Source organism: Epargyreus clarus, unplaced genomic scaffold, assembly GCF_041222505.1.
Source record: "Epargyreus clarus isolate Ecla_fem2 unplaced genomic scaffold, WU_Ecla_fem_2.2 ptg000018l, whole genome shotgun sequence".
NCBI lineage: Eukaryota > Metazoa > Arthropoda > Insecta > Lepidoptera > Hesperiidae > Epargyreus > Epargyreus clarus.
In genome coordinates this window covers 2,677,796-2,705,413 of record NW_027332226.1, presented here as the reverse complement: position 1 = coordinate 2,705,413, position 27,618 = coordinate 2,677,796, and the positions used below count along the sequence as shown (strand labels likewise).

The following is a 27,618-nucleotide window of genomic DNA, read 5'->3' as shown; positions in this document are numbered from 1 at the left end:
GAATTAGTTATTTAATCTTAAATATTATAAAAAAGTTATCAGTTATAATTAATATTATAATGCATATTTTTGGAGTTTATATCTTATTATCTAAAATTTATCTGTCAAAGATACAAGATAAACTCTGACGCGATTTGTCATTGTCAAACGTGCATACTAATTCACTTTACGTTCTATTCATACAAAAATGTTAAAAGTTATTGCTTTGTAAAACAAAATTAGAATAATGTTTTTGAAAAATTTAGTTTTTTTTACATAATCCGTAGCTCTCCGCTTCCGTAGCAATGGGTAAAACGTTAGGACAATTAGTATTATTGGCAGTGGCCTGCGAAGTAGCGCTTAGTTTTTCCGATGTCGGAAAATGGGATTTGCCGATGAGTGGGGTGAGAAAATACGTTTTATAATGATAATTTTAAATATACATAACATATAAAATAACAACAAAACATATTCTAGATTATTATTTATACGTAAATATCTATTGATAGCTCGTTGTCCACCTATTAATAATAATTTCTAGACACTCATTACAGCACTAACAAAAATGCCTGAAAATCTGTTTACTTTTATGTTTTTGTCTGTTCTATGGATATTTAATAGAATGGATGTTTTAATAATCTTAATATCTTTGTAATATGTATTTCAAACTATGAAAAATCAATATTTTTTTTAAACCTATATATTATTGTAATTTTAATACAATGTTTTTATTATTTCAGGAGGATTGTAGGTTTGCAATATCAAAATCATTATTTAAGGATACCAAACTTATAATAGTATGTGAGTATGACATGTATATTAACTAGTTTTTAGATAAAAATGGTTTGCATTTGTAAATGATATGAAATTTAAAAAAATAAAACTCCAACACTTGATAATGCCATATTACATACATTTTGTACAGAAAATTTTAGTAAACAATTAAGTAAGTAAGTATTTTAGTTAAGTATAGAAACTTTATGCTCGATAACATTATGGTTAATAAATTATATCAAATACTTGTTAGCAATCAAATAAAAATAATCTGTTTTGCTTCTGAAACAATAACAACAAATAAGAATGTCAATTAGAATGATATCAACTAAAATTACAATTTATTTCAATTACCTAGTTACCTTAGAAAAGTAAACTTCAAATGCAAAAAGAAAATGGTGCCATGGTGGTATGGAAAAGTTGCATAAACAAAAACATTCATTCAAAAGCGTTTGTGAACAAAAATGTCTATGGTTCTTTGTTGAATGTTTACCTGCATACCTACATGTAGTACCTGAAATACAATGAATTTGCGATGTTTCAAGCATTGCTAATACCTATAGGTGACATCACTTACCCTCAGATGACCTGTCTCTTTATATTTTGCATAAATCCTTATTTATTTTGTAATTATTTCTTTATTTATTGTTAATAATAATAATATCTTTATATGTGTATACAGGTTTTTAGGGATTACAAAAAGCTCTATCTTCAACCCTTATGGGCATACAAACATTTATCGTATAACTTAAGGATGTATAAATAATATCGTATAAATTCTCTCGTCTATCTATGTATGTCTATGATTTCTCAGTAAATTGATAGCCATTGCTCATAGATAAACAGTACTAAAAACTGGTTATTGCATGTAGTATCTACACCTATCTGTTCTATAAATTGGAGATAAGGGCGGTGTTGGCGATGCATGCTGGCAATAGCTATATTTTTTTACCTTTTTGATCCTTTTTTTATGGAAAAGATGTATGAGTACTAGAAAACTAAGGAATGCTGTTTATTTTTATTTCAAATAACAAATTATAGTAAAAAAATCTTAAAACTTTGAATCTTAAATCTTAAAACTTTGGTAAGCCTTGCCCTTAATGAACCTGTGTTACCGGAGCACTACAGGCTGTAACACATGAATGATAAGATGTTGCATGAAGACACATTATGACATCATGATGACATCTTGATGACCAAAAAATAAAAACAACAGTATTTTCAAGATGTCACATAAACTTATAAAAGAATCACCATAAGGTGTTAGAACCTTTTGTGATTCATCTCGGAAGTCACCACCATAAACCTATTGCTGCCTAATAATGTATCTCACTCAGTAGAGGTTGCATTCCGATCTGGGAGTAGTTTAAGAAAAATATTGTAACTGACAATTTGTAAGTGCCGTTGTTGGCCTATACAAAATAAATATATTTCAATTCATTTCATAACAGCAGTGTAATATTTATACTTGTAATGTGGATTCAAATAAATAATATAAGGTTTTTTTTCAGTGCATTGTGATAGCGATGTGGAAACTAACCTTACTGTCTCGTACAAATTTAGACCTACGTGGTGCTCACCGGACTATTTTCATTACTTTGAAGAGGTATTTTTTTATATCACTTTTCTATTATATTTCAACATAATATTGTACGTAATAACAATAAAATAATTTTGAAAAAAAAAGACTGACCTTTACTTATACAATTAATAAGGCTGATTAGTCAAGCAGATCTTTGTCAACTCTTTATTGTGACACTGCTGGCCACGTGTCTCTGGGTGAGAGCGATTTACACTATAGTCCACTGCTCTGGCCAAGTGTGCATTGGTAGACCTCATACAACATAGAGAAATTTTTATTTTAAAGAAGTGTAGGTTTCCTAACAATGGTCTTCCTGCATACAAATAGTTGTGAAGTCTAGCACAGTAGGCTTTGGCCTATCCCTTCTCACTCTGAGATGAACCCTATGTCCAGCTATGGGACAGTGATGGGTTGACAACAACCCACAATTTAAATTACTACTACTACTACTACAGTGTAGTATGGGTATACTTGAATTATAACATCCTTAATGTATTGTTATAATAATATTGTTCAATTTTTTTAATCTTTTCCCAGCATATCGTAGATTGCACAAATGAAGTGGACTGGTCAACATATGACATAAATAACTCGACACCCGTTCAAGAGTTGAGCGTGAGGAAGAACTATATGTGTAGCAGTAAGACCTCCATAGTGTTTTCCACATCAGAAGACGGCAAGACTGACGATGGTAGCAAGCAACCGAAAAGTGCTGGGCAATCTGTAAGACACTAGCTTTATTTATCCATTTTGGAATTTTTAATACCAGATCAATGCTAGTTGTTAATAATCAATCTATCCAATGTTTTTCATACCAAAGATTGACATTTCGCGATCTTCAAACTAGAAGTAGTCAAAATTTGATCTTTGTTAGCCAATATTTGGATAGAATGAGTATTAATTATGAGAGTTAATGCTTTGTACAGTGTAGAATCATCCTCTTTTTTGTATTCGAGCTCTGAAAAGTAAAGAAAGCTTCAATTCCACTAGACTATACTCTTGACAAAATTGTTACCATCATTTTTAGATACAATTTGGATTCTAGGCATGATTCCTGGCCAAGTAAATATTTTAATTTCTGTTCTGGGCCAGGCAGTTTGTGAATTCAATTTTAAGTGTCTGTCGTAGTTAAGAAGGATTGAAGCTAACAATTTATGGTTGACAAATGTTTCCGGATGGCTGTGACCGTACCATACCGGACCATATGCTTGTTTGTTAGTTTATATGTAACAAAAAATTAAATTATATTGAACTTTCAGCTCATTCCGCCAGTATTAGTGATGCCAGCTGAAGGAACGTATGCACTGCTGATGAAAGTGCAGAGCAACTCGAAATTCAACGCCAGCTTCCACATCGAGATGGTGGCGCCCTCTGGTTACTTATCTGCTTCGATGTGGCCTCTCTTACCGGTGGGTAGATGTTAGGGGTGTGCGAATAATTAGAACTTACGAATTATTCGTTCCGAATCGAATATTAATATTCGATTCGAAACTCGAATCGAATAATTCGAAAATTCGAATTATTCGAAAGTTCCCGAATAATTCGAAAGTTCCCGAATAATTCGAATATTTTCGAATAATTCGAAAATTTTCGAATAATTTGAAAGTTTTCGAATAATTCGAAAATTTTTGAATAATTCGAATTTTTTCAGGGTTTCTTATTTTCAATTTTCGAATAAAAACTTAACAGTCAATATACATTTTATTTAAACCATATAGTTACACAAATAGAACAATTAATATAGTTTTTTTTTTAAATAATGAAATAATAAAAATTGAAATTTGGGGATGATCCTATTCTTGTAATGTTAATAAATAACTTATAAAAAAATGGATGGTAAAAATATTGATTGCCTTTTTTTACGGCACTTCAAAAAATTACCTGAAATTCATGCTTCTAGACTAGAATACCCCCTTAATTCGCGAATTATTCGAAAACTTTCGAATTATTCGAATTTTTTACGAATTATTCGAAATTTTTCGAATTATTCGAAATTTTTCGAATTATTCGAAGAATTTCGAATAATTCGAAAATTCGAATTATTCGATTCGAATTTCGAATCGAATATTGATATTCGATTCGATTCGATTCGAACGATATTCGCACACCCCTAGTAGATGTATTGTGGTGTGATGTCCATTCTTTTACATAAGGTTTTAATACCAGCATAACTTTTTATTGTTCTCCCATAACATTTGAAATACTATAGATACTTCAATATCAAATTCAAGCATGCAATAGCAAATACATTATATTTCCTTAAGTAGGTACGAGTAGTAGGGGTGTGCGAATAATTCGAACTTACGAATTATTCGTTCCGAATCGAATATTAATATTCGATTCGAAACTCGAATCGAATAATTCGAAAATTCGAATTATTCGAAAGTTCCCGAATAATTCGAAAAATTTCGAATAATTCGAAAATTTTCGAATAATTCGAAAATTTTCGAATAATCCGAAAATTTTTGAATAATTCGAATTTTTTCAGGGTTTCTTATTTTCAATTTTCGAATAAAAATTTAACAGTCAATAATCAATATACATTTTATTTAAACCATATAGTAACACAAATAGAACAATTAATATAGTTTTTTTTTTAAATAATGAAGTAATAAAAATTAAATTATAGCAAATAAAGTATTATGAAAAATCAAGATTTGAAAATCTGCTACAAATTTTTGTTCAAAAATAATAAATACGATACTGAATCTTGTAATGTTAATAAATAAGTTATAAAAAAATGGATGGTAAAAATATTGATTGCCTTTTTTTACGGCACTTCAAAAAATTACCTGAAATTCATGCTTCTAGACTAGAATACCCCCTTAATTCGCGAATTATTCGAAAACTTTCGAATTATTCGAAATTTTTACGAATTATTCGAAATTTTTCGAATTATTCGAAATTATTCGAATTATTCGAAGAAGTTCGAATAATTCGAAAATTCGAATTATTCGATTCGAATTTCGAATCGAATATTGATATTCGATTCGATTCGATTCGAACGATATTCGCACACCCCTAACGAGTAGGTATATATCATTTGACAAAAATGTATTTTGGTATAACATTACTTTTATCGTTAATGATACATGATTCTTTTCATGTTTAAATGCTAATAAAGATAGTGTAACAGTGTATAGTAATTACACATTTAAGTTTTTTTTTCCATATAAATTTACACTTCTATCATCTGTAATATATTAATCCACTTATTGTTAGAAAAAAATGTGAGACTTATAGCTAATAAGGATAAGATTAACTAACAGCTAATAACGATTTGAGTTGTTTATTTAAAAGTTAAGGAAAAAATAGGAAAATAAGTAATAGCAGAATAGTCTGACGATCGCGAAATGGCTACTCACACAAAATGGCGGATGATTCAATTGACGCAAACAGCTGATTTTAATTTTTTTTACTTCAACATCTGTTTTTTTACCAGTTCTTCGGGACGATGTGTGGACTGTACACGATCCTCTGCACATGTTGGATGATCGTATGTGCACTGCAATGGCGGGACCTCCTCAGGATACAGTATTGGATTGGCGGCGTGGCGCTCATGGGCATGGTGGAGAGCGCTGTGTACTATGGGGTCTATTCGTCCATCAATAGAACTGGGTGGGTGTTGAGTTGGTAGTTGCTTTTTTTTTAACACACTAAAGCACAATTTTAGATCCCCTTGTCCGTATGTTCGACGTTTGGCCACATTCTATACTGTTCATTCTACTAGTTGAAATCTAAAGATGACTTATTAGTAAAGGATTTTTGTTTCAGTAGGTTATATTTTTAATAACAATAATTGCTTATTGAAAATTAAAATTATTTTTGTAATTTGACATTTTGATGTCATAAGTTATGATTTTATGAGAAATGTAGAATGTCTTATGATTTTAATTTTGCAGGTTATTCAACTCTGAAGCGTACATGTTTGCAGAATGGGTCTCTGTAGCTAAGAGGGCCCTTGCTCGAATGTTAGTTATAATCGTGTCTCTTGGATTTGGAATTGTTAAGTAAGTATCAAATCGTAGTTTTTACAAATAAAAAGAAATGTATTGTGCTATTTGGGTTGCAATTTTTTTATAATGTTAATGATTACTGTTTTAACAGCGAAGGAATTTATTTGTCTTTTATATATTTTTGTGTAGTTGCTTGTTTAATGCATAATTTAAATGACTAAGCTAGGCAAATAGTTAATGGTTTATTAAGGTAATTGGCTGCAACATTTCTAACTTTATTATGATTATATTATAATTCTCTCTTGCTATGGTCTAATTGATTTCCGTGTTTGAGTACACTATGAGTGACTATCTCAAGTAATCATGGTCATAAGAGGACTTCGTGGAGACTCGTGGTCACTGGAATTGGATGAATGGTTCCGTTAATTTATTTTTATTTATTTACTCTTTATTGACCATGTTAAAAACAATGTGGTACAAAACGTGGACTTAATGTTAAATAGCATTTTCAATGTGGTGTCGGTTGCAGGCCGCGGCTGGGCCCGGCGCTGCAGCGCGTGGTGGGCACGGGGCTGCTGTGGGCGCTGCTCGGCGGCATCGAGGCGTGGCTGCGCCTGCACCGCGCGCCCGCGCCCGCGCCGCGCCGCGCGCTGCTGCTGGCCGAGGCGCCGCTCTCGCTGCTCGACAGCGCCATCTGCTGGTGGGTCTTCGTGTCGCTCGCGCACACCATGCGCACGCTGCAGCTGCGCAGGTCGGTACATTCTACTTGCGCTGTATACGCATATGCACACATACACATACGCACGCATGCACAACGCGCGCACACACATACACACGTCTACGTGCATGCATATACACACTCAAGTATATATATAAATATACTACACAACAACACACACATCCACGTCGAATACGGTATACTCACGCCCCCATTTAATACGAATGAACATATACCAACAAGCATACACACAAAAGCGCCACGCGCGCACTATCATGCCATCACTGCACACATCATGCCCATCTATGTATATACACACATATACACGTACCACGCCCCGTTGGTGCTCATGCACCCAGTCATGTGCACACATACGAACAAGCCGCAAGTATGTACACATGCATTCACATACACAAACGTGGCATGCGCGCACGTACGCACACACACACTAGTCAACGCAGCAACTAATACATATAAGCGTATCGACTTCTTACTTTTCAGAACTTGAAGCTACTGACAAAAATACAATAAAATTAATTTTGTTTTATTTATATCTTGTGTTTTCCTTCTACATTGATTTATTTTTCCTATTATTGTACCTTATCTATTTTATGTTTCTGTATCTTAATTGGCACAATGATGACATATTTCACATATTTGTTACAGAAATTCTGTGAAACTCTCCCTGTACAGACACTTCACGAACACGCTCATATTTGCCGTCATCGCCTCTGTGATATTCATGCTCTACTCGCTCAAGTCTTACAGAATCTTGGATTGTATCACTGTAAGTAACCGATTATGTAAAAACGATTTCTAAATTTACACTTTTATTACTTGTAACACATATATTCAACTTTTTATTATTTAATGCCATAAATTTTGGTCCTTCAAGCCGAAAAGTAAAAAAAATTGATTGTATAAAAAACAGTACATTATTTACTCATACGATTAAACGACTTGTTAATATAATTGATTCAATGTAATGTTCCAAAATTATGATGATATTAACAAAGCTAAATTGACATATTTAAATACCAAATATTGTTACATTGCAAATTGAAACTGTTATTTTTTTATTTTGCCTCTAAGAATGAGAACTCACGTGTTGTATAGTCCTGGTTCAATTGTGGGCAATAAATATTCAAAATTGGTTGAAATATAACTATTTTTGAAGAATCTACCACCGCTTTAGAAAGTGTTTCACTATGGAAGAAGAAGCAGTGCTGTAAACAACATTCCTTTGCAAATTTGTATCTTTTAAAAAGTAAAAAACATACAACTTTAAGGTAAGGCAGTGTATCTAATGGATTAAAAAAAAAACAAATCAAACTACGTATTGGGAATTATCTGTAATCACAGACCTGTATCTAGACATTAAAGGTTTGTGCCTGTGTTATAATCACCAATCAGCAAGTCAATTAGGATAATTAGTTATATTTTAGGTTAGATTTAATACAAAACTTGTAATATTCAGTTTTGATTAAATACATGTATATAAGTAATTCGGTCTTTCTGTATCCTGGCTGCTGCATCCCGACGCAATACATAACTCTTGTAATCACAGACCGTACCTGTAGTGATAGGTGTGTTTGTAAAATAAATAAATAACATTTGAAATGGCAGGATTGGAAAGGCGTTTGGTTGGACGAGGCGTACTGGCACATGCTGTTCGCGGGCGTGCTCACCGCGATAATGGTGCTGTGGCGGCCCACCAACAACAACCAGCGGTACGCCTTCACGCCGCTGCTCGATAACGCTGAGGATGATGACGGTATGTGTTAGTCATGGGCGGTTATAGTGGGGTTTTGGGGTTACCGATCTTCCTTTGCCAAGGCCAAAAAAAAACAAATATAAGAACGTTGTTTACACTGATAAATTTATATTTTTAATTCGATTAGGTAATTATTAGATGAGAGAATTAGAATTTTGATTAAAATTTAGAGATTTAATTCCGATAATTAGCATGGGTTGAGAATATATTTTAGGGCCCTTTTTTTCCGTCGATGTCAACTACGCAATGTCTACGCATTTGGATATCTGTCTGATTGAATCCAACTTGGGTCCCATGTATCTGTTCCACCAGCATGTCTCAGCGATTTAAAAAATATGAAGGAGTAGTATTCCGTATTAAGAATTCATTTGCTTACTTCGTACTGTAAAGCAGTTTTACGATAATAATTTGACGTTTGGATTTCAGAAGAGGAAGAGCAGTTCGTGAACGACGCGTACGGCGTAAAGATGAGGGGCACCAGCACCGGCGACTCCGGGGACAGTCGCGAAGCACCCGAGGCCCGCAACAACTCCCTCGAGAACGACCTCCGCTGGGTCGAGGACAACATCCCGGCCAGCACTCTACCCCTACTCGACTCCGATGAAGAAATCATCAACACTAAGTTTGAAGTCTCCAAAATGCAGTAGATGTATAAAAGTGTCGTGTTGTGATCTGTGTTTTATTTGAGGCTTACCGTGTGTGGTGCTCCTAAATGCTAATGTCTAAAGAGTTGTGAGATTAGATGCAATATTTTATGGTCTATGTGTAGCGTTATGTGGAGTAAACGTAATATGGTTGATTTTTTTTTTACATTTTGCACTTTTAAATATTTATATAATTAAAGTGTTTTAGAAAACTCTTTTCCTGATTTATATATCTGCAACTTTCTAAAATCCTTTTGAAACAAGATAATTACTTTTTATTTAATAAAATATTTATTTAGAAAAAGTAATATGACAATTTCCTGTAAGAGGAACTGTACTATTTTAGCTTACTTTTCAAAGTAAGATATTTGATTTTGTTTCTAGTCTGGGTATTAGTTACAATCATAGACCCATAGGACAGGATATCAATCTTTTGGAAAACATGAAGCAAACATGACGCGATAACAAAATTATTATAATTAGTTGATATAAAAATGGTACGAAAATAGTTCCCAAATATTATGGCTTATTGAGGAATACATTTGTAGTCATTGGTAATGATGCAAATCATAGATATTACATTACGCTATCAAGAATTAAAGCATCAGAATTATTTCTAGTTTAGGCGCACCACTAGAAAACGCAAGAAGTATTAATTAAAATGAATTAAGGAAATTGATATGAATACTTATGTTTAAGGTCTTTTGTGAGAGGTAAATAAACTTATGCTAAGACAGGGAAAGATCTTAATCACTTTTTAGATGCATTTATGATGACATCAGGTAGATGATGTATGTATAGGTCCTTTATATTCTATATTATGTTTATTACCAGAGTAGTACGCACGGTATTAATAAACTATCCAAAGTTTTGCCTACTAAAGATCGACATATGAATCCACATCTGGTTTGGTAGATAAGAAATGGATAAATTGATTAATAACATCCGTTACTAAAAATTACAGAATATCGAACTTTCGTTGGCAAAATTTGGATGGATTAATAATAACGGGCTAAAACTAAAGTATACTGTCCTTGTACAAATTCACTTTTCTCTAGTACAAATAAAAGATCAATGATTCTTAATAAAATTTATTTATTAATAATGATATTGTTAAATATACTTTGTTCTTTACAGATTATCTTTGGTATGTAAAATATAATATCGGAATATGGCCACAATGCTTAATATCGTAATTTCAAGTAATTATTGAATTCAGTCCATATAATACAATGGAAATTGATTAATTGTTATGTAAGTATGTAAAATTTTGTAGCAAGTGTAGTAATATATTATAATATAGTTGTATTTAAATAAAAATTGAATATTATAAAAAATATTCATTTCAAATACTTTGTGCTTTATATAAATTAAAATAAGGTAGTTAAAAATCTTCCATACAATTGCTTTTAAAGAAATCCTTTTGACATTCGTATTTATACTTTAAATTGACATTATAATGGTAATTTATTATTAAAAAAATAGCTAAAATATAATGTTTGTTTTGCATGTCTATGTGTGACATGTTGATATTTAGATAAATAGTAAATGCTCAATACAAGAATAAACATTAGGGTGCTTCCTTATCGAGACATTTGTCTTTAATGTAACAATCCAAGGTTACATTTTTAATTTTACATACTATACTGCGTCAGTAATTGATGAATCTTCACTTTAAAAACCAAAAATTCTAAAAATCCTAAATGGCATATTTTATGTAAAATCATCTGCTATGAAATATGTAAAATGTTTAATTACAGTTTCATATTGTAATGCTCAGTTCTTACTTATTGATGTAACGCTAGATCTAAACTGTTACATGATAGACAAATGTTTCTGATGAAGAAGTGTCCTTTCACAATACACATTTTCAATAAGTCAATCATACAACATGACATAGATTATAAATATACAAATAAAAGGAATGAGGCCTGGTCCAAATATGCTTATTATTAAAACACAGCGAAACTGCTATCCAAAGCAAAATCACAAACTTAAAACCGAAAAAGGAAAATCTATCAACACATTTAAGCTCAAAAACATACAATATCATTCTCAGGTTTTACACAGAGATCAGTTAATGCCTATTATAATTCCCTGGCAGTACAATTCACACATTCTGGGATATGCCAGAATATTCATTAAATTTTAAAGCATATAAAGCTCCGGATAGCATACTGTGCATAAATGATTAAATATGTTATGTATACTAGGTAAATATAATACTTAAAGTTGATTTTATATACATGTCATAATAAAACATGATTAAACAATATGCTAATGTGACTTTCATTAGTTATTATCGTAATAAAAGTCGTAGTCTTCTGGCTCTGGTGGTATCTGAGGAGGATCCTTAGGAATGTCAATTCCTTCGGCATCCAATAATCTCACTTTGATATCCATGGACAGCAATGTCTCCAAGTCATTCTCAAATGATTTACTACACATCTTTTCCTTTAATAAAGCATTGATTCCATCCGTCCAGTAGTCAAATATTTGTTCATCTGGAGCAACAAAGTCCAGTGATGGCACTTCCACTGACTTGAGAATGAGAGAGAAGGCAAGGTGAGGATTAATCTTTCTGCCTTTCAAGTCCTTCATGTGTGGACATTCCTTGCCAACTAAAACACACTTTATATCAGCAACTGCTAGTTTTGTAGTGAGCTCCTCTAGGCTGGGTGTACTTTTCTCATCACACTCACCATAATGCAATATCTTGTGGTTGGGAGATAGACGCACAAACCAGAATTTGTCCTTCATCCTCTGACCCCTAGATATGTATTTCTTAAACCTGGTACCACCAACCAAAACCCCTAATCTCTGTTGCTGAATTAGGTCTATTATTTCTGGGGTGATTTTCTCTTTCAACTCTATAATGGGTGTCGCGCGTGACTCCCACACTTCTCTATTTGTGCGTTCCTGTTGCCATATCTGTGTTATTTCAGTGTAAGTCAGTTGATTTATCTTCTGGCGAAACTTATCAAAGCCTTTCGGAAACGCTGATAACGCTCTGCTTATCTGCTCCCTCACAACACTAGAGACTTTGACAAAGTCTTCTGTGGTAGCTCTCATTTCCTTCCATGTTTTATTTAACAGCACAATGCAGATGCAAAATAGTTCTTCAAAGGGATGGTCATGTGTGAAGAATAAAGGATGATATTTAATACCTTGTTCACTGGGTGGTTCGCCAATGTGCAGAATATCACACAACTGCTTCACCAACTCTACACTAGTCTTACCAAAGGGGCATTCATGTTCATCTGCCCTGCAACTGTTCTCTAAAACAATCTTTGCATAGTCTTCTGGGTAATTCCTTGCAAAGTACAACATACAGTCCAAAGCCAACATACCAGGTGGTACCTCATTAAAATCCTTGATGGGGTCAATTTCAAACATAAATCCAAGTTTTTTGAAGTCCTTTGAGAAGCTCCCCATCTGTCTTCGTGTAGTAACTTCAACATTACAATTGTTATCATTTTCAAATGCAATTTTCCTCAATTCTTTAATCTTTTCCTGTGATTCCTGTTCTTGGGAATCAGCCCTTTGCCTCATTCTAGGTTCTAGTAGGCCAAGAGTGAGTGTTTGTAACACATACAATTGATGATCAAGCTCCGAGCCTGGTCCCTCTCGAGGACCAATCAGATTTTCATAAATCACATTACGCACTTGTTTAGAGGATAATGTTGCCGCAATTGTTCTTCTTTTAGTCATATCTGCCTTTAAGAATATGGCGTTTATCAATGCTATGGTATTCTGCTGGATAATACTGTCCTGGTATGTTTTTTGCAAGTGTGATATCAAACTGGGGATTGTGATTTCCTTTTCCACATGAGAATTTTTCCCTGAACTATTCAATACAATATTTTCGAGAATCGATAAACATGACTGAATTACTTTCGGGTCCTGTGTATTGGACTGATTGCTGACGAAACTGGCAACTCTGTTGATAAATTGATTTTCTAGGATATCCCAGGATATAATCCCATGGTCCATTAGTTCAACAAAAGTGACCAAAGCGTACTTTAGGGAGCTGCCCTTGAACCTACCAGACTCGATGTTGTTTATTATGAGAGACAAACCTTTTTTGTTTATAAATTCCAGCGCAAATGTCAAATCGCTGCTCACTGTTGATAATTTGCACAGAGCTTCCGTTTGTTCCTGTTCTGAGCCGTTATTGATCTTCGCGAGAATGTCCTGAACAGTTTTCGCTGGGGACTGCTCGAGGCGTAACACCGATCCGTTTTTAATCTCATTTCGGTTCTTTTCCGTAATATAATTCTGGTTATTGCTTTCGGAAAACTGTAAGGCGTAGTTTTCTGGGTCGAGCAGACCCCACTGCTTGCACAGCAATTGAATGTAGCTAGATAAGGGTTGGCTCTGGTCGAATTCAATCAATTGTGGCACCTTATCCGGTGCATTTAACATCTCCACCGCAATCTTCAGTATAGTCGAATCTTTCGTTGCCGACGGCATTTTTATTGGCTTTGCAGACATCTATTCACCATTTGACAATCACTTCCTTGACACGAACGCGGCCACAGAATATTTTATTGTTCGCGTCCCATAAACAGAACTCCAAGCCAGTAATTTTTTAATAAAATAAAATAAGTTGACATTATTGACATTGATTGACGTTCGAAAACGCAATGTTGCCATAAGGTTTATACATTTATTTTGTTCATGTTACTCATTCATTCTATGATTTTCTTTATATTGAGACAATAAGTATAATAAATTTGATTGATTTAGTATTAATTAACTGCGTAGCTCACGTAAAATACTAACTATTATATTCTCATGTACTTCGTTCCATGTTTTTGTAACAACAAATTGCACAATCTCAACGTCTCTGATAATGAGACAAATGAATTATAAAAAATAGGTACTTTAATATTTTAATAGAACAAATAAAATCAAATATTTCTACTGGTTTTCCTACTGGTTGAAAATAAGTCTCATAAATAAATTATTATATTAAAGGTTGACGCACACTTAGGCATCGATCGGAAGTGCCAAAGATTCAAATTTAACTACTAAATTTCGATCGCTTGTAATCAAAACATTAGATGGATCGACTATCAATAACTGCTCTTATTTAACCAGCTCTGTCTGGCTTGTATTAGCTTTTGTTAGACTTCTGATTAAGTAGAGTATTGTGAAAAGTTATTGAAGAGTTTAGTCAATAATAAACGCAACATCTCGACACAGTGGCAAAACTAGTGTTGCTTTTTTGGAATTCAAATCATCCTGCACATTCAATCTTGTTTTTCGCTATCTTTTTTCCATATCAGAGAAGTAAGCTATATAAGTACTTCTTCCTTTCCTATTGAGGGCAGCCACTATACAGCTTACCGTAAAGATTATCCCATGGATCATAAAATGATATACCTAACATATATTATTGTTAGTATTTAATTCTTAACTAACACAAATTGGTCATGGGATATGCCCACTGCGTTTTCTTGAGATATTAGGTCAAGTCTGAACATGCCAATTACAACAGAAATGTAATACCTATATTGATATACGATATCTTGTACGTTCTCGTGACCATTTGCTTTTCTGGACTAAATTATTATATACCACTAAGGATTCTGAAGTCAGGACGCGTGGACGAATTTTTCGTTATTTATGTTCGTATAATTACTTATAACGCGCATAATAACTAACTATTTAAAAGGTATTTAGTGCTTTACAGACTTACGAGAAATATTTATTTACTAAAATTGCAAACATGATTTTAAGTAATTGGGGATTTTACATTGTTACTTTCAACATTCATATTCATATTTATACCGTTTTAGCATCTGAACTAAAAGATGACCAAGCGACTCAAATTTGGTTGTGTATTATGGTTTATATTTACCTTTGTTGCTTTGAAATACCAAGTCTTAAGTTTCCGCTGTGATAGAAGGCCTTATGGGTCCATGACACAACCATCGGCTCCCGACGGTCGCTTCAAGCTAGAGGTAGTTGGGACCGAAGACTCTTACATACCTGGACAACTTTATACGGGTAAGTTGTTTGACCGCCAGCTTCTCGTTCTTCTCATTTCTACTGTGCTTGACGATTTTCTGCACATAATTCCTGAATTTGAAAAATATGATTTGAAAAATGTTTATGTAATGATAAACTTATTTTGAGAGTTTAAGTAGGATATGATTTGCTTTGAGAAACACTGTATTTTTTTAAATATAACTGTAGCAAGCCATACCTAATTCTACCTACAGACATTTGTAATCAATCCCAAATAGGGTTGTAGGGCTACCATAGGTCAGTTACGGATGCAATGCTACTCCTAAAGCGTAAGTTGTAAAGCCTTATACAAAAAGTGACGCGATTTATTCGCATATATTTATATCGCTAAAGTTTCTCATAAGTACACTATCATTAAATAATCAATTTTACTCTCACTACACTAAATCACAAGGTACTTCAGTATATTCTATACAACTAAGTAAAATTTTTTAAAATGCTTTTTTGCAGTGCAAATAATAGCCACAGACGATAAGTCCTTTTTCACGGGTTTTGTCATATCAGCGGAAGGAGATACAAAAGTAGATCCCAAGAATCCTAGGCGAATGATAGCCCTGTACCCAGGAGATCTCAGACCACAGGATACCCTCACGGCAAAGTTTAGTGACCGCTGTTTGTACGCCGTGGAACAAGCTATAGCATCGACAAAATCATCCGTGGTGGTAATCAGGAATATTAGATATTTTTTAAATATTCACGTGATTTTTTGATAGCAAGTTCACCGTTGACAACATTTACTTATTGCTTTGAGAAAGTTATGGAAAACTTTTGGACCTGTAGGTTTTCTCACGATGCTTTTCTTAGATATCGTAGTAAATTATTTTTAGACCTAATTTAAAAGATTTTTTATTCCGCTATTTTACTAAATATATTTTTAATGTGATCTGAATTACAAGTTACAACAATTCTTATTAGGGAATAAGCAAAAATTCGACATTGTCAGTAGGTTATTTTCCATACGAAAAAAGTCCACATTGTTTCTTTAGGTCTACTGGCAAGCTCCTGAATCTGGGAACGGATGCGTCATTTTGCGCGCAATGGTTGCGGAGAACGAGGAAGTGTGGTTCCAGGACGGATCGCCGTTGACCCAGCGGCTGTGCGAGGATATGAGCCAACCGGACGATGTCACCCCGATTTTAAACTTTGATTGCCAGACATGTGACGAAGCTAAATATGAGGTAATAGCTGCTTCTTTCTATCTCACTCACTTCTCGTACTTCTGTCTAAGGAGTTATTTAAATATTACGTAACTACCCAAGGGGCTCCTTAATTCGGAGAGACATGTAGGTATATATCATATTCCAGCTAGGGTCTCAAGTAAAAAAACAGCAAGTATTTACCTATTGCTTCGTGAGATTATTCTTAGTCAGCATAACTGATAAAATGCAAAACTTGGCAGAAAGTAACTGTTATAGACGATATTATTATTTCATCATCATCATCATTAACAACCCATTACTGTCCCACTGTTGGGCACGGGTCTCCTCTCATAATGAGAAGGATTAGGCCATAGTCCACCGCGCTACCCAAGTGCGTATTGGTAGACTTCACATACCTTTGAGATTTATTTTAAATCTCTCAGGTATGTAAGGTTTCCTCACGTTGTTTTCCTTCACCGTTTAGCAAGTGATAATTAATTTCTAATACGCACATAACTTTTGAAAAATCAGAGGTGCGTGCCTGGGATTTGAACCTCGGACCCCTCGATCGAGAGGCCGAGGCTAGGCTATCACTGCTTCTATTATTATTTAAATTTCCCAAATTAAAAGATGTTAAATTGTCCTCTTATAGCTAACATTTACTGGAATTTGGTCTCGTAACACACATCCTCGTTTGTATCCTGAAAACGACTGGTTGCCTCGCTTCAGCGATCTTGTCGGAGCATCCCATGACACCAGTTACGTATTATGGATGCCTGATAGCTTAGTAACCGATGGCTTCAAAGATTTCGCAGAGTACGCCAATTCGAGCAAGCTAGAAGCTGAGATTCGTGAGAATGTAAGTAACATAATTTTTTTACAGTTGATAAGTAACTTCTTGACAAAAATATTTTTGACGTCTGCCTGCCACCGCTATGACTCTGAATATAACTCTGACTTACATACTTACTGAACTTACAACATAAAGCATGCCTTAAGTATATCATCCTTAAATCATCCATAAATTACTCGTCAGATTGGCAGTGGAGTCCGCACTATGATTAAAGGAAAAGGCCACAGCTTTCCTAAGATGGGCAAGCCTACTTACGCGTTCTTCCGAGCGGACAAAACGAACCATCTGTTCACGGTGGCAGTTGCTCTGGACCCGTCACCTGACTGGTTCCTCGGAGTCACGAGATACGAGCTCTGCCAGGATAACACTTGGTTGGCAGAGAGAGAACTGAGGCTGTATCCTTGGGACGCGGGGACTGACAGCGGTGTCTCCTACGAGGTAAATGCACGTAATTTCGAAAATTGGTGATTGGTTAGGTGTACTTAATTTATAAAATTTGTAAAATGTAATGAGATGACATGGGAAGGTATGATATGTACTTAAATGTAAATTAAATTTTAATGAACATACTAATAGACGGAACATTATATTCTGACATAGTCGTAATTTTGTAATGTAATTAGTAATGCAACAATTTGTTAGATATTGTTATCGTTAATTATTGTTAAAATCATTATAATTCTTTTTGTTTACTTTTTTCCGCATACAAGAAAGGATTATATTTAAGCACCTATTTTTATACGACTGTAAAATTCCTCGTTATTTCATAATTATATTTTCCAAAAACTGCTGGGAATTTTTATCATAACAGTACTTGCATTATATTAGTTTACTTTACTTTTAGTCCGCAAATATCGTGACGTATCCACAAGATGCAGTGTCTCGGGTGGCAATGAGCTCGTACGACAGGAACTCACCGTTTTACGAAACAGACATGAAAGATTTGCATCCTTTCGGCAAACTTAATATCAAGTTAATCAGAACTTACCACAAGGAGTGTGTAGAGGAAACAACAACAGAAGGTATGTGATCTAGAATCTTGGAACTCTTTTTAAGCCATAAGTTTCTCGCTACAACTAGTGTTGTAGATATAAATGCACTATGAAGCACAAGTGATACACGTTTACAAGTACACAAGTGATACAGAAATGGTGGAGGAAGGTATGGATTTGTGCGTATACCTTCATCATATCTACAGGTACACGTAAACGAGGTCACCTAGTCCTGAGAGGTAGCAACGCGGTATCAGACCTCCCATAGGATACAATCCTATGTGGAGCTGACAACAGTCGTTTAGCGGCAGTATCCACTTACCATCATCTGTACTGCCCGTTTTATTACAACTTCTGTATAAACATATTTTTGTTGTAGAAGCTAGCAATGAGACGAGCACAACAACAGAAAGCCAGACCGAAACGACGACGGTAGAGGCAGAGACCGGTCTATCCGAGCCAGATGAGCCCGCCAGGTACCAAAACACAGATCTAGCTAGCGGCGAGGGGTGAGCTTCTACTTGTTCTCCATTGTCACCTCGGATCATGCCATTTGCTCATCATTTTAAGTTATGTATGAATAGTCCCACCATCGTGGGTGCCGTGGACATGAATAAGAATACACAATAATTTGACACGAAACAGAAATCTTCAGCTGACTTGCGTATTATGAGGCGATCATCTCAGTCCTTATAAAAGTGGTAACGCATCTGCGAACGGCTTTTGATAGAGCCCTTGTTCTATGAAGTTGGTTACAGGTGTTTTTGAGACGTAGTGACCGCTTATTATCAAGTGGACTAAACGGTCGTTCGCAATTTCAATATTATAATAAAAAATCTAAAGTATCTTAGTTTGTTGGCCGAGATTGGAATCTGATAGTAATTGTTCCATGTAAATTCATTTCGGAGCATATGGCAGACAGAAATTCATGAGTGTGATTCTTAAGTGTAAAAATCCCTTATTGCTGATATAGAGTTGAGTTACATATATTTGCTGCTGCGACCACTTGTCATTTAGGTCGACAGGATGTGTTCCAAATTTGAATACTTTTGCGACGATTCAAAGATCTGGTGAAAAAGATCCATCAGATGAAATTCATTTCCCATTTCAGTCATATTCAAAAATTATGAAATTCATATTCATATGTGGCTTACACTAACCCTTATTTATATTTTCCCAGCGAAACACCCTTAGTAACAGACCCTGATTCAAGCGAGTACTGTCCATTAACGGAATGGCTGGAGTGGAACCCTTGCGATGGTATCTGCGAAAACGGGAAAATGTCAGGTTTTAGGTGGAGGGAACGGTACCATCTGGTTGATGGTGTCGCGGTCGAGAAATATGATCCGAATGTGAGGAATATTCAGTTCAGTGGTAAAACCTCGAAACTATAAAGTGTAGAGGAGTATTTACACGGCAGAACTATTCATGCCTATAAGCCTGGCTCTTAGCACGAGGCATTCTTATTCTTTAAGAGTAGCACAAGTATGTGGTTGACCTCAGCTAAGACTGAAACATCACATGTATTGCGTGGCTGTTTACACATCATAAAGAAATTCGGTTTCAGCACCTACAACTATAATAATTCGAAAGTTGAGAGAATTGTGCCTACCTCGATATTTGGATATTTTATTTACTGATGTAAATTAATAAATATATACGTTGCAATTAGACATTCCCTAAGTTAACTTTTTGTTTCTTAATTGCAGGTGAACAAGAACAAGCATGCACCTAAAAAGGAAGTTCCGAAATTCTGTAAAGAACATTATACTGACTATGAGATAGAAGACTGTAATGTTGATTGCTCAGACAAACCCAAACAGAAACAGGTGACAGGTAAGTCGAAATATTCCTAAAGGGATAGTACCCTTTGTTAGTTTTGGGTTTAACTACATATTTATACCCCCCAAATTTTGTGAATTCAAAGTGTGAATGGTGGTGAATGTGTGTATCGATGTGCCTTTTGTATGTTACCCAAACTATTGTTTTTCAATGATTACAAAGCCGGCGATGCATTGGCGACTCCTCTGTTGTTGACAATGTCCATAGGCGGCGGTGACTGCTTTCGTCTGCCTTATCGTTAGGTTAAATATAAAAAACAAAGAATTCTTAGCCCTATGATTATAGAAAAAACTTGTTCAGTTGTTTATCAATCATTCCTATTTGAATTTGGACTTTATGAAAAACAATAACATGCATCACTACACCACCTAATTGCAATCTCAAAACCCTTTAATTTAAAGATTATTAAGTAATTTGTGCATGTTTTATTCCACAGCTGGACGGAGGATAATGGATCCGGTAGCTCCTGGCCATTCTTGGACCTCTAAAAAAAGGCGCGTACCTTACTAATTATTTAAAATATTTGTTTAAGAAACTTGTTCTTATTGTCTTATAAGTATTAACTTTTTCTATGTATTCTTATTACAGTGTTCATTAAATAAATTAATCTATTACTAAGGAAATAAAAATACTTTGTAGAAGAAAGTTTTTCACCTTTTTTTACGTACACCGATCCTGTTGTTTCTGCTATACAATTTTTAAACTTTATCAATGATTGTAGAAATTTGTGTGGTCATACGAACCATATGGACATCTTAACTATCTTTAATTAAGACAAGATTAGTTTTATGCATACCCCACTTACAATACCAGAGCGCCAACACATACAACTTTGCAAGAAAGTAGATAAGTTAAAACTTCAATACGAATATTTTAGTTCTAGAACAGAATGAATTGCTTATCAGCAGTTCAATTTCATTGGATACTAAATATTTCTACTAAAAGTTAATAAGTACTTTTCTATACATAATCCTGATTTACTTATATAAAATTAAAGATACATTCGGTATTGCCTACTTATTTGATGAACTAACTGCGTTTAAAACGAACATGCATGATCAAAAACTTTTAGTCAATTAATAATTCCTGTAAATATACTAGAATATAGCCATATTCATCTATTGAAGCGATTAACAAGGATTCGTAATAAAAGTGTTTGTGTTACTTGGTCGTTAATCTTCTAGCGCAATAAGGGTCATTATCCCGTATCAAACGCTCCGTCATCAGCAAGTATGTGTGGGAGATGTAATTTAACGTGTTATATGAATTTAACACTAATTACCCCATCCAGTATCCCGGCGTCAATTGACCGAAATATACAAACGTTGTAAATCGTGTTCTGAGTTACAAGTTTTGAGAAATGTACGCGATTTTTATATGAGGTAAGCGATTTTTCATTGGGTTAAAAAAAGGTACAGAAGTTCTTAACTCGTTTAATTTGGTTTCAAATAAAAAAGAAGTTATATTTCTGTACTCGATCCTAGCAAAGCAGTAGCAACTAGGTGCTACCGGCTACGTGCTACTCCGTGGACTAAGTTGGAATGCCTCATACTAATATATCACGAACACACCACGAAACATGGGTACTATTATGGGAGTGTTGCCGTGTGAATAATTATACTTCACATCCCATTTTAATGAATTTTTGTAAGTGCGTATCGTTAGTTCCAGTTTAACTTATTTTGGATCTGATAGATCTATATATAGATCTATATATAGCCTAGACCTACATTATTTTTGAGGCATGACTCTTCTCAAGTCAAATTGTTTTAAGAAAAACATTTAAGTGCGAATCTAAATTATTTTTTCAGCTTAAAACTCCAAAAGAATCATGGTACAGATAAGCGGAGCACTAAACGGTTTATTTCTACTTTTGGCCATACATCTGTGTTTCTCCGATGATGGTGTTTGCGACAGAAGGCCTCTGGGGACCAAAGCCGATCCTCTTCCATCAGATGGCAGGTTCCAAATTGATATAGTAGGCATCACTGATAACAATAATAAGGAGTACATACCATCGCGTATGTATACTGGTAAGGAAAAATGTTTTATCCATGATATACAATGTCTAGATAGAATGTTTTATCTCACTTATTTGTTTGTTGAATCTCACTTTTTGTTACACAATGGGTCAAATCTCAGGCAAGCACGATTCTTCAAAATTATACGTATACCCAATTAATACCCGCAGTTTTGGGCGATTAAAAATAAACTTATGAAGCCGCCTCAGTTACGTAGTAACCTTAGGGCGGAAAAAGATCAATATAACTATGTTGTCCAAGGTATTACGTTGCAGTGGAAACAGCTAATAATCGGTCTGCAATGGAAATAAATTGCGCTTTAAAAACTTGCGATTTCGTTTCGCGTTTGTGAGCGGAAGCCGAAGAAAAACGCTCCGTGAGAGTGAGATGAGAAACCGCTATAAGATATTGTATTTTGTGTTACAGTCCGGCTTTATTCTACCGACAACACATCCACATTTATTGCGTTCACAATATCTGCTCGCGAGGACACGAAATATAACGAGAAAAACCCTAGGAAACCCATCTTGCTGGACCCTGGCCTGATCCAACCATCCCCAGACTCTGACACCGTTCGCAGTCGGTCTTGCAACAATTCCGTCATACAATCGGATATAACGCCCAAAACATCAGTAGAGGTGAATTTAGACCTTACTTTATTTATATAGGAGGAGCAAACGAGCATGCAGTCCATCTGATGATAAGTGGCATCTGTCACCCTTAACAACTGCAATAATCCAGATATGTAGGAATCCTACCAGACGTGAATACGTTGCTATCACTAAAGACTATATAGGCAGGTAACTAGCTTGTATATATGTCTGTGTGTGTCCATGGCACCCACGATACAGGGAATCCTAGTGTGGGGCTGTGAGTGTAGAAAGCGTTATTTTTTCTCCATTATATGCCGTTATATACGACCAGGGATCTAACATTGATAAAAAAGAATGTTTAGGTTTAGTGCGGTTAACATCCCATATAATCCTGTGTCACTTCTACAGCACTGGGTATCTTTTGCAGGTTACTACCTCATTACCGAAAAGAAAACAAAAATGCCATAAGAATGCGCTGTTTTTAGTGAATAACATGCGTACTACCTATACAGTGCCTATTTACCATTTTTCATAATTTCAGGCGCATTGGAAAGCTCCACCGAAAGACAACAAATGTGTGACAATTTATGCAGTGGTAGCCGTAAAGCCCGACGTATGGTACGATCTAGTCGGACCCCTCTCAAAGCAAGTGTGTGAGGATACTCGGAAAGCTGAAGACATGCCGCCAGCAGAAAACGATAACTGTAACGTTTGTGAAGATGCTCGATATATGGTTAGTCCGGTAGTTAAATTAATTTAATATTAGGTAGTATTAGGAGTATTCAGTTAAGATTGCCGTCCTTATAATAATATACATAATATGCTTATTTAAGTATCTTTTGTTTTCTTTACAGTTGACCTTCGAGGGTCTTTGGTCGTACAACACCCACCCGCTCATGTTCCCCAGGACTAAAGAATTGGCTCGGTTCAGCGATGTGGTGGGCGCATCGCACAGCAAGAGCTTTACTTTGTACAGTTTCGAATCCGATGCCAGTCAAGGGTTGAAAATGTTGGCAGCGCAGGGCAACACCACGGAACTAGAGATGGAAATACGGGAACAGGTAGGTTGTTGGCAAACTTATATGTGCGTATTAAGTTACTAACTGTCCCTCAGTTTCACGCGCAGTATCACCCGTTAAAAATGAATCTGGACCAATTTTTGTCTAGCGAAGTTCGAAATTTTTCAAGTTTCTAAACTTTTATCAAATTTCAAATAAAGTGTCGTTAGATTCGCCTAAATTGTGAGTGTGGAATAGCCTATATTTTTAAATCTTGCAGCTTCGTTTTTATAATACTTCTTTAGTTATGCGACAGCCCGACAGCTGATGAACGCCTAGATAATCGCTACTAAACTACACTGTTTTTATGGTGTTATGTCTCGCTTCTCGTGTATAACCCAAAGTTACTTCCAGCATTACTTCAACTGAAAAAATATTTTATATCACGGCGTGCGTAAATGGACGTTTTACGCACGCTTCGCGTGCGCAAAACCCCCATTTCCGACCCCGTAATATAAAATTTTATACAACACGCGGACGAAAAATGTTTTTCTGACTCGTGTGATTGCAGTCCTCGCCTGCGGCTCGGCCTGCAAACTCACACTTGTCAGAAAAAAATTTTTCGTCCTCGTATTGTAATGTACTATTCTAAATTATTAACTAACGTCTATCCAACAGCTCGGCATATCTGTGCGTACGATATTCAAAGCGACCAGTCAGCCTAAACCCGACATGGTAACCAGGGCGATCTTCCGAACGAGTCGGGAACACCATCGAGTTTCCTTGGTCACGGCCATCTTGCCATCTCCCGACTGGTTCCTGGGCGTGTCCAATATGGAGCTATGTGAGATCAGTACCAACAGATGGGTGTCGAATTTGACATTCAATTTGTACCCTTTAGACGCTGGGACCGATAGTGGTGCAACTTTCGAGGTGAGTGGATGATTAAATTATAAATTAGAAGAAATCTTCGCGGTTGGGCTCTGGAGGCATAATTGCACATTATAAAATATTAAGCGTTGCTGTGTTGTGGTTTGAAAAATATGGTAAGGAAAATACATTAATACCAGACATTCTAACTCATACCCCCGGGTCATTGATCAATGCATCTGTAGTCGTCCCCAAAATTGGGACAACAGATTTCTCCAAACTGTCCACATACCCACGTTGGCCAAGTGCAGACTGTTAGACTATGCGAATATATACTTCAGCCGTGTTCATTTTCCTTACGATATTTTCCTGTACCGTTATAACAATTGATAATTTCTTATAATAAGCCACTAATCTATGTAATAAGCAATAACATTAAAAAAAAATCAGAGATACAAAAACAAGTTTCAACCGCTAGCCACTTTCTCAAGATTATGCTAAGTAATTACTATGTGTAACGTTTTTCACAGGCCCCCAATGAAGATACGATGCCGCCCCAGCCGATATCTCGGGCGGTGATAAACAAGTCTGTAACGAAGGAGCAAATGAAACCCTTCGCAAGGCTACTGTTTACATTAATACGAACTTACATTACTCCGAATTGTATCACTGAGGCACCTGCCACGGAAAATGAAGAAGATAACGGTATGGCACTTGATTATGAGAAAAAAAATATTTTAGATTTCGAGGCCCTGCCTTCTTTCGAACCATTGTATTAAATATAATGGGCTATTCATCATCAGCGCAACACTATCCTACGGGGCAATGGTTTCCTCTCAGAATAAGACGGATTAGGCCATAGTCTACCGGCTAGGCACTTGTCAAGTATTTATTGGTAGACGAAATGGGCTATTGTGAGACAAAATGTTATTTAAGTATCTCTCTTTTGTTTATTAAATAATTTTCTTTGTTTTTGTTTTATAGCTGTTGACGAGCAGCAGCTATCAACAAGGTTGACAATAAATTTTACAGATTTTTTTTGTCCAAATTATAGCAGGAGTTTTAGATCGAAATTATGTGTGTAACAAATAAAAAAATGAAAAATAACCTTCAAGATAACCATTTCGAAAATTTGGGTGTCTGAAAATGGACCAAAACTAGGTCGGGGACTATCGTGCAATGACCGTGATCGTGTTTTATTGTTCTTTATGCTAAATGGTCATTGTTATTTCAGAGAAACCAAGCGAAGATTCAAAAGAATACGAGCCTACTACTGAACCGCAGAAGTAAGTTAAAAGCAACGAAATTTTCTTATTAGGGTTCTTAGCTTCTTTACATACCATTTATAACTGTTCATAAATATTGATAATAATTATATTATTATTATGACTAGTGAAACCCCACCACCCCGAAGCGGTACCCGAGAATGTCCGATGACGGATTGGGAGGAATGGATGCCATGTGAAGGGATATGCACCAACAATGTCCTGGAAGGCTATCATACAAGATTCAGATATCACCTCGTCGATAATGTGCCTGTTAGGAAGTATACGGAGAGCGTAAGTAACCACCAAGGCATAAATGTAAATAGTCATACTAGTGGACGGTAGGATAACTGCCTAAATGCTTTCAATTATTTGTTATGTTTTTTATAAAAGAAGCAAGAGACAGTGCAATCACACGATGTCAAATGGTCATTGCACATTATAAACATCAGTAGTTAACGCAAAACCTATATGAGGTCGATTACAGGCGCGTGTCTACAGAAGCGTAGCGTGTGCTATAGGAATAAAACCGAAAAAAGGTAAACAGATATTAAATAGGACTTTGCAATTTGCGAAATTGACTAGGCCTATAAGAATAACATACACGTTATGTTTGATTTGTTTTATTTTTTTCTCTTTTGTTTTATGTTATATATTTTTTTGTCTTTCCGTTATATTCCTTTAGTGTTGCAATTTATCCGAATAAAAATGTTTCTTTCTTTCTTTCTTCTTTCTTTCTTTCTTATGTAATACGAAAACGTAGATATTGTCGCCCTCCAGAACATACATCAACTGTACAATATAGACGGGTGATCTGGCATTGATTATTTTTTATAATAAAAATTTAATTACTAAAATATTTTTTTCAAGGGTTCATCGTATGACACGAAAGATGCATCCCAATTTTGTATAAAAAATTACCCGGATACCGAGACAGAAGAATGCCAAGACAGTTGTGATGAAGAAGAAAGTATGTCATATTTTATCATTGTATAATTTTGTTACTAAAATTATTATAGAAAGTCTTGCAAAGAGAAACTCAATGAGTAAATATCCAGATGTGAAATCATTACCACTTTTCTAGTTCTATAAATTCATATTATTAATATTCATTTACTTTTTGTAAATGAATATTAATTATGTGAATTAATAATATTCATTTGCAAGGAGTAAATGAATATAAATAATAATAAAGTAATAATAGAGTAATTAACTATTTCTTACATAAAATTTAAGATAGAATAAATGAGTAATTCGCATTATTCTCAATTCAATTCAATTACATTCAATTAACTATTTCTTGCAGTTAATGCTCAAAGAAGGACATGGCGAGATCCTATTCCACCTGGAGGGGGTTGGGGGAGAAAGTAAATGGTAACTTAGCAATCTATTATATATTTACGTACATCAAAGTATATACTACCTATAATACATTCTACAAGAATAAATGACGACTTTTTAACTATCTATTTGTGTTTTATTAACTATCTACTAGTAAGTAACTACCTAACTACTTTTAGATTTATGAAAGTCAATTGGCAATATTACAATGGATTTAATAAGATTTCTATTTCTAAGATTA

General features: G+C 35.0%; 4 protein-coding genes across 5 annotated transcripts; 3 read left to right on the top strand and 1 right to left on the bottom strand.

Moving 5' to 3' along the window:
- Window positions 1-131: 131 nt before the first annotated feature.
- On the top strand, window positions 132-11,702 carry LOC140749891 (transmembrane protein 87A). The gene is made up of 11 exons (XM_073083130.1): window positions 132-383; window positions 720-780; window positions 2,265-2,359; window positions 2,873-3,058; window positions 3,595-3,744; window positions 5,778-5,953; window positions 6,238-6,345; window positions 6,821-7,042; window positions 7,676-7,796; window positions 8,636-8,783; window positions 9,210-11,702. The coding sequence occupies exons 1-11, from the start codon at window positions 285-287 to the stop codon at window positions 9,428-9,430; spliced, it is 1,587 nt and encodes a 528-aa protein (XP_072939231.1). The 5' UTR covers window positions 132-284; the 3' UTR covers window positions 9,431-11,702.
- Ced-12 (engulfment and cell motility Ced-12) lies at window positions 10,506-14,054 on the bottom strand. Its single transcript, XM_073083129.1, has one exon. It carries the CDS (start codon window positions 13,919-13,921, stop codon window positions 11,720-11,722), a length of 2,202 nt encoding a protein of 733 aa, XP_072939230.1. The 5' UTR covers window positions 13,922-14,054; the 3' UTR covers window positions 10,506-11,719.
- Window positions 14,055-15,030: 976 nt separating this feature from the next.
- On the top strand, window positions 15,031-20,928 carry LOC140749717 (spondin-1). 2 transcript variants are annotated; one of them, XM_073082861.1, is made up of 11 exons: window positions 15,031-15,107; window positions 15,232-15,442; window positions 15,914-16,125; window positions 16,450-16,641; window positions 17,255-17,461; window positions 17,639-17,893; window positions 18,300-18,477; window positions 18,827-18,923; window positions 19,628-19,799; window positions 20,157-20,283; window positions 20,726-20,928. In XM_073082861.1, exons 2-11 carry the CDS (start codon window positions 15,247-15,249, stop codon window positions 20,797-20,799), a joined length of 1,710 nt encoding a protein of 569 aa, XP_072938962.1. In that variant the 5' UTR covers window positions 15,031-15,107; window positions 15,232-15,246; the 3' UTR covers window positions 20,800-20,928. The 2 variants fall into 2 exon arrangements, with proteins under 2 accessions (XP_072938962.1, XP_072938961.1); XM_073082860.1 differs by having other exon boundaries at window positions 18,827-18,956.
- Window positions 20,929-21,536: 608 nt separating this feature from the next.
- On the top strand, window positions 21,537-27,497 carry LOC140749860 (spondin-2). The gene is made up of 11 exons (XM_073083085.1): window positions 21,537-21,671; window positions 22,101-22,322; window positions 22,737-22,948; window positions 23,445-23,636; window positions 23,758-23,964; window positions 24,580-24,834; window positions 25,302-25,476; window positions 26,006-26,057; window positions 26,165-26,330; window positions 26,907-27,006; window positions 27,343-27,497. The coding sequence occupies exons 2-11, from the start codon at window positions 22,121-22,123 to the stop codon at window positions 27,405-27,407; spliced, it is 1,626 nt and encodes a 541-aa protein (XP_072939186.1). The 5' UTR covers window positions 21,537-21,671; window positions 22,101-22,120; the 3' UTR covers window positions 27,408-27,497.
- Window positions 27,498-27,618: the final 121 nt, after the last annotated feature.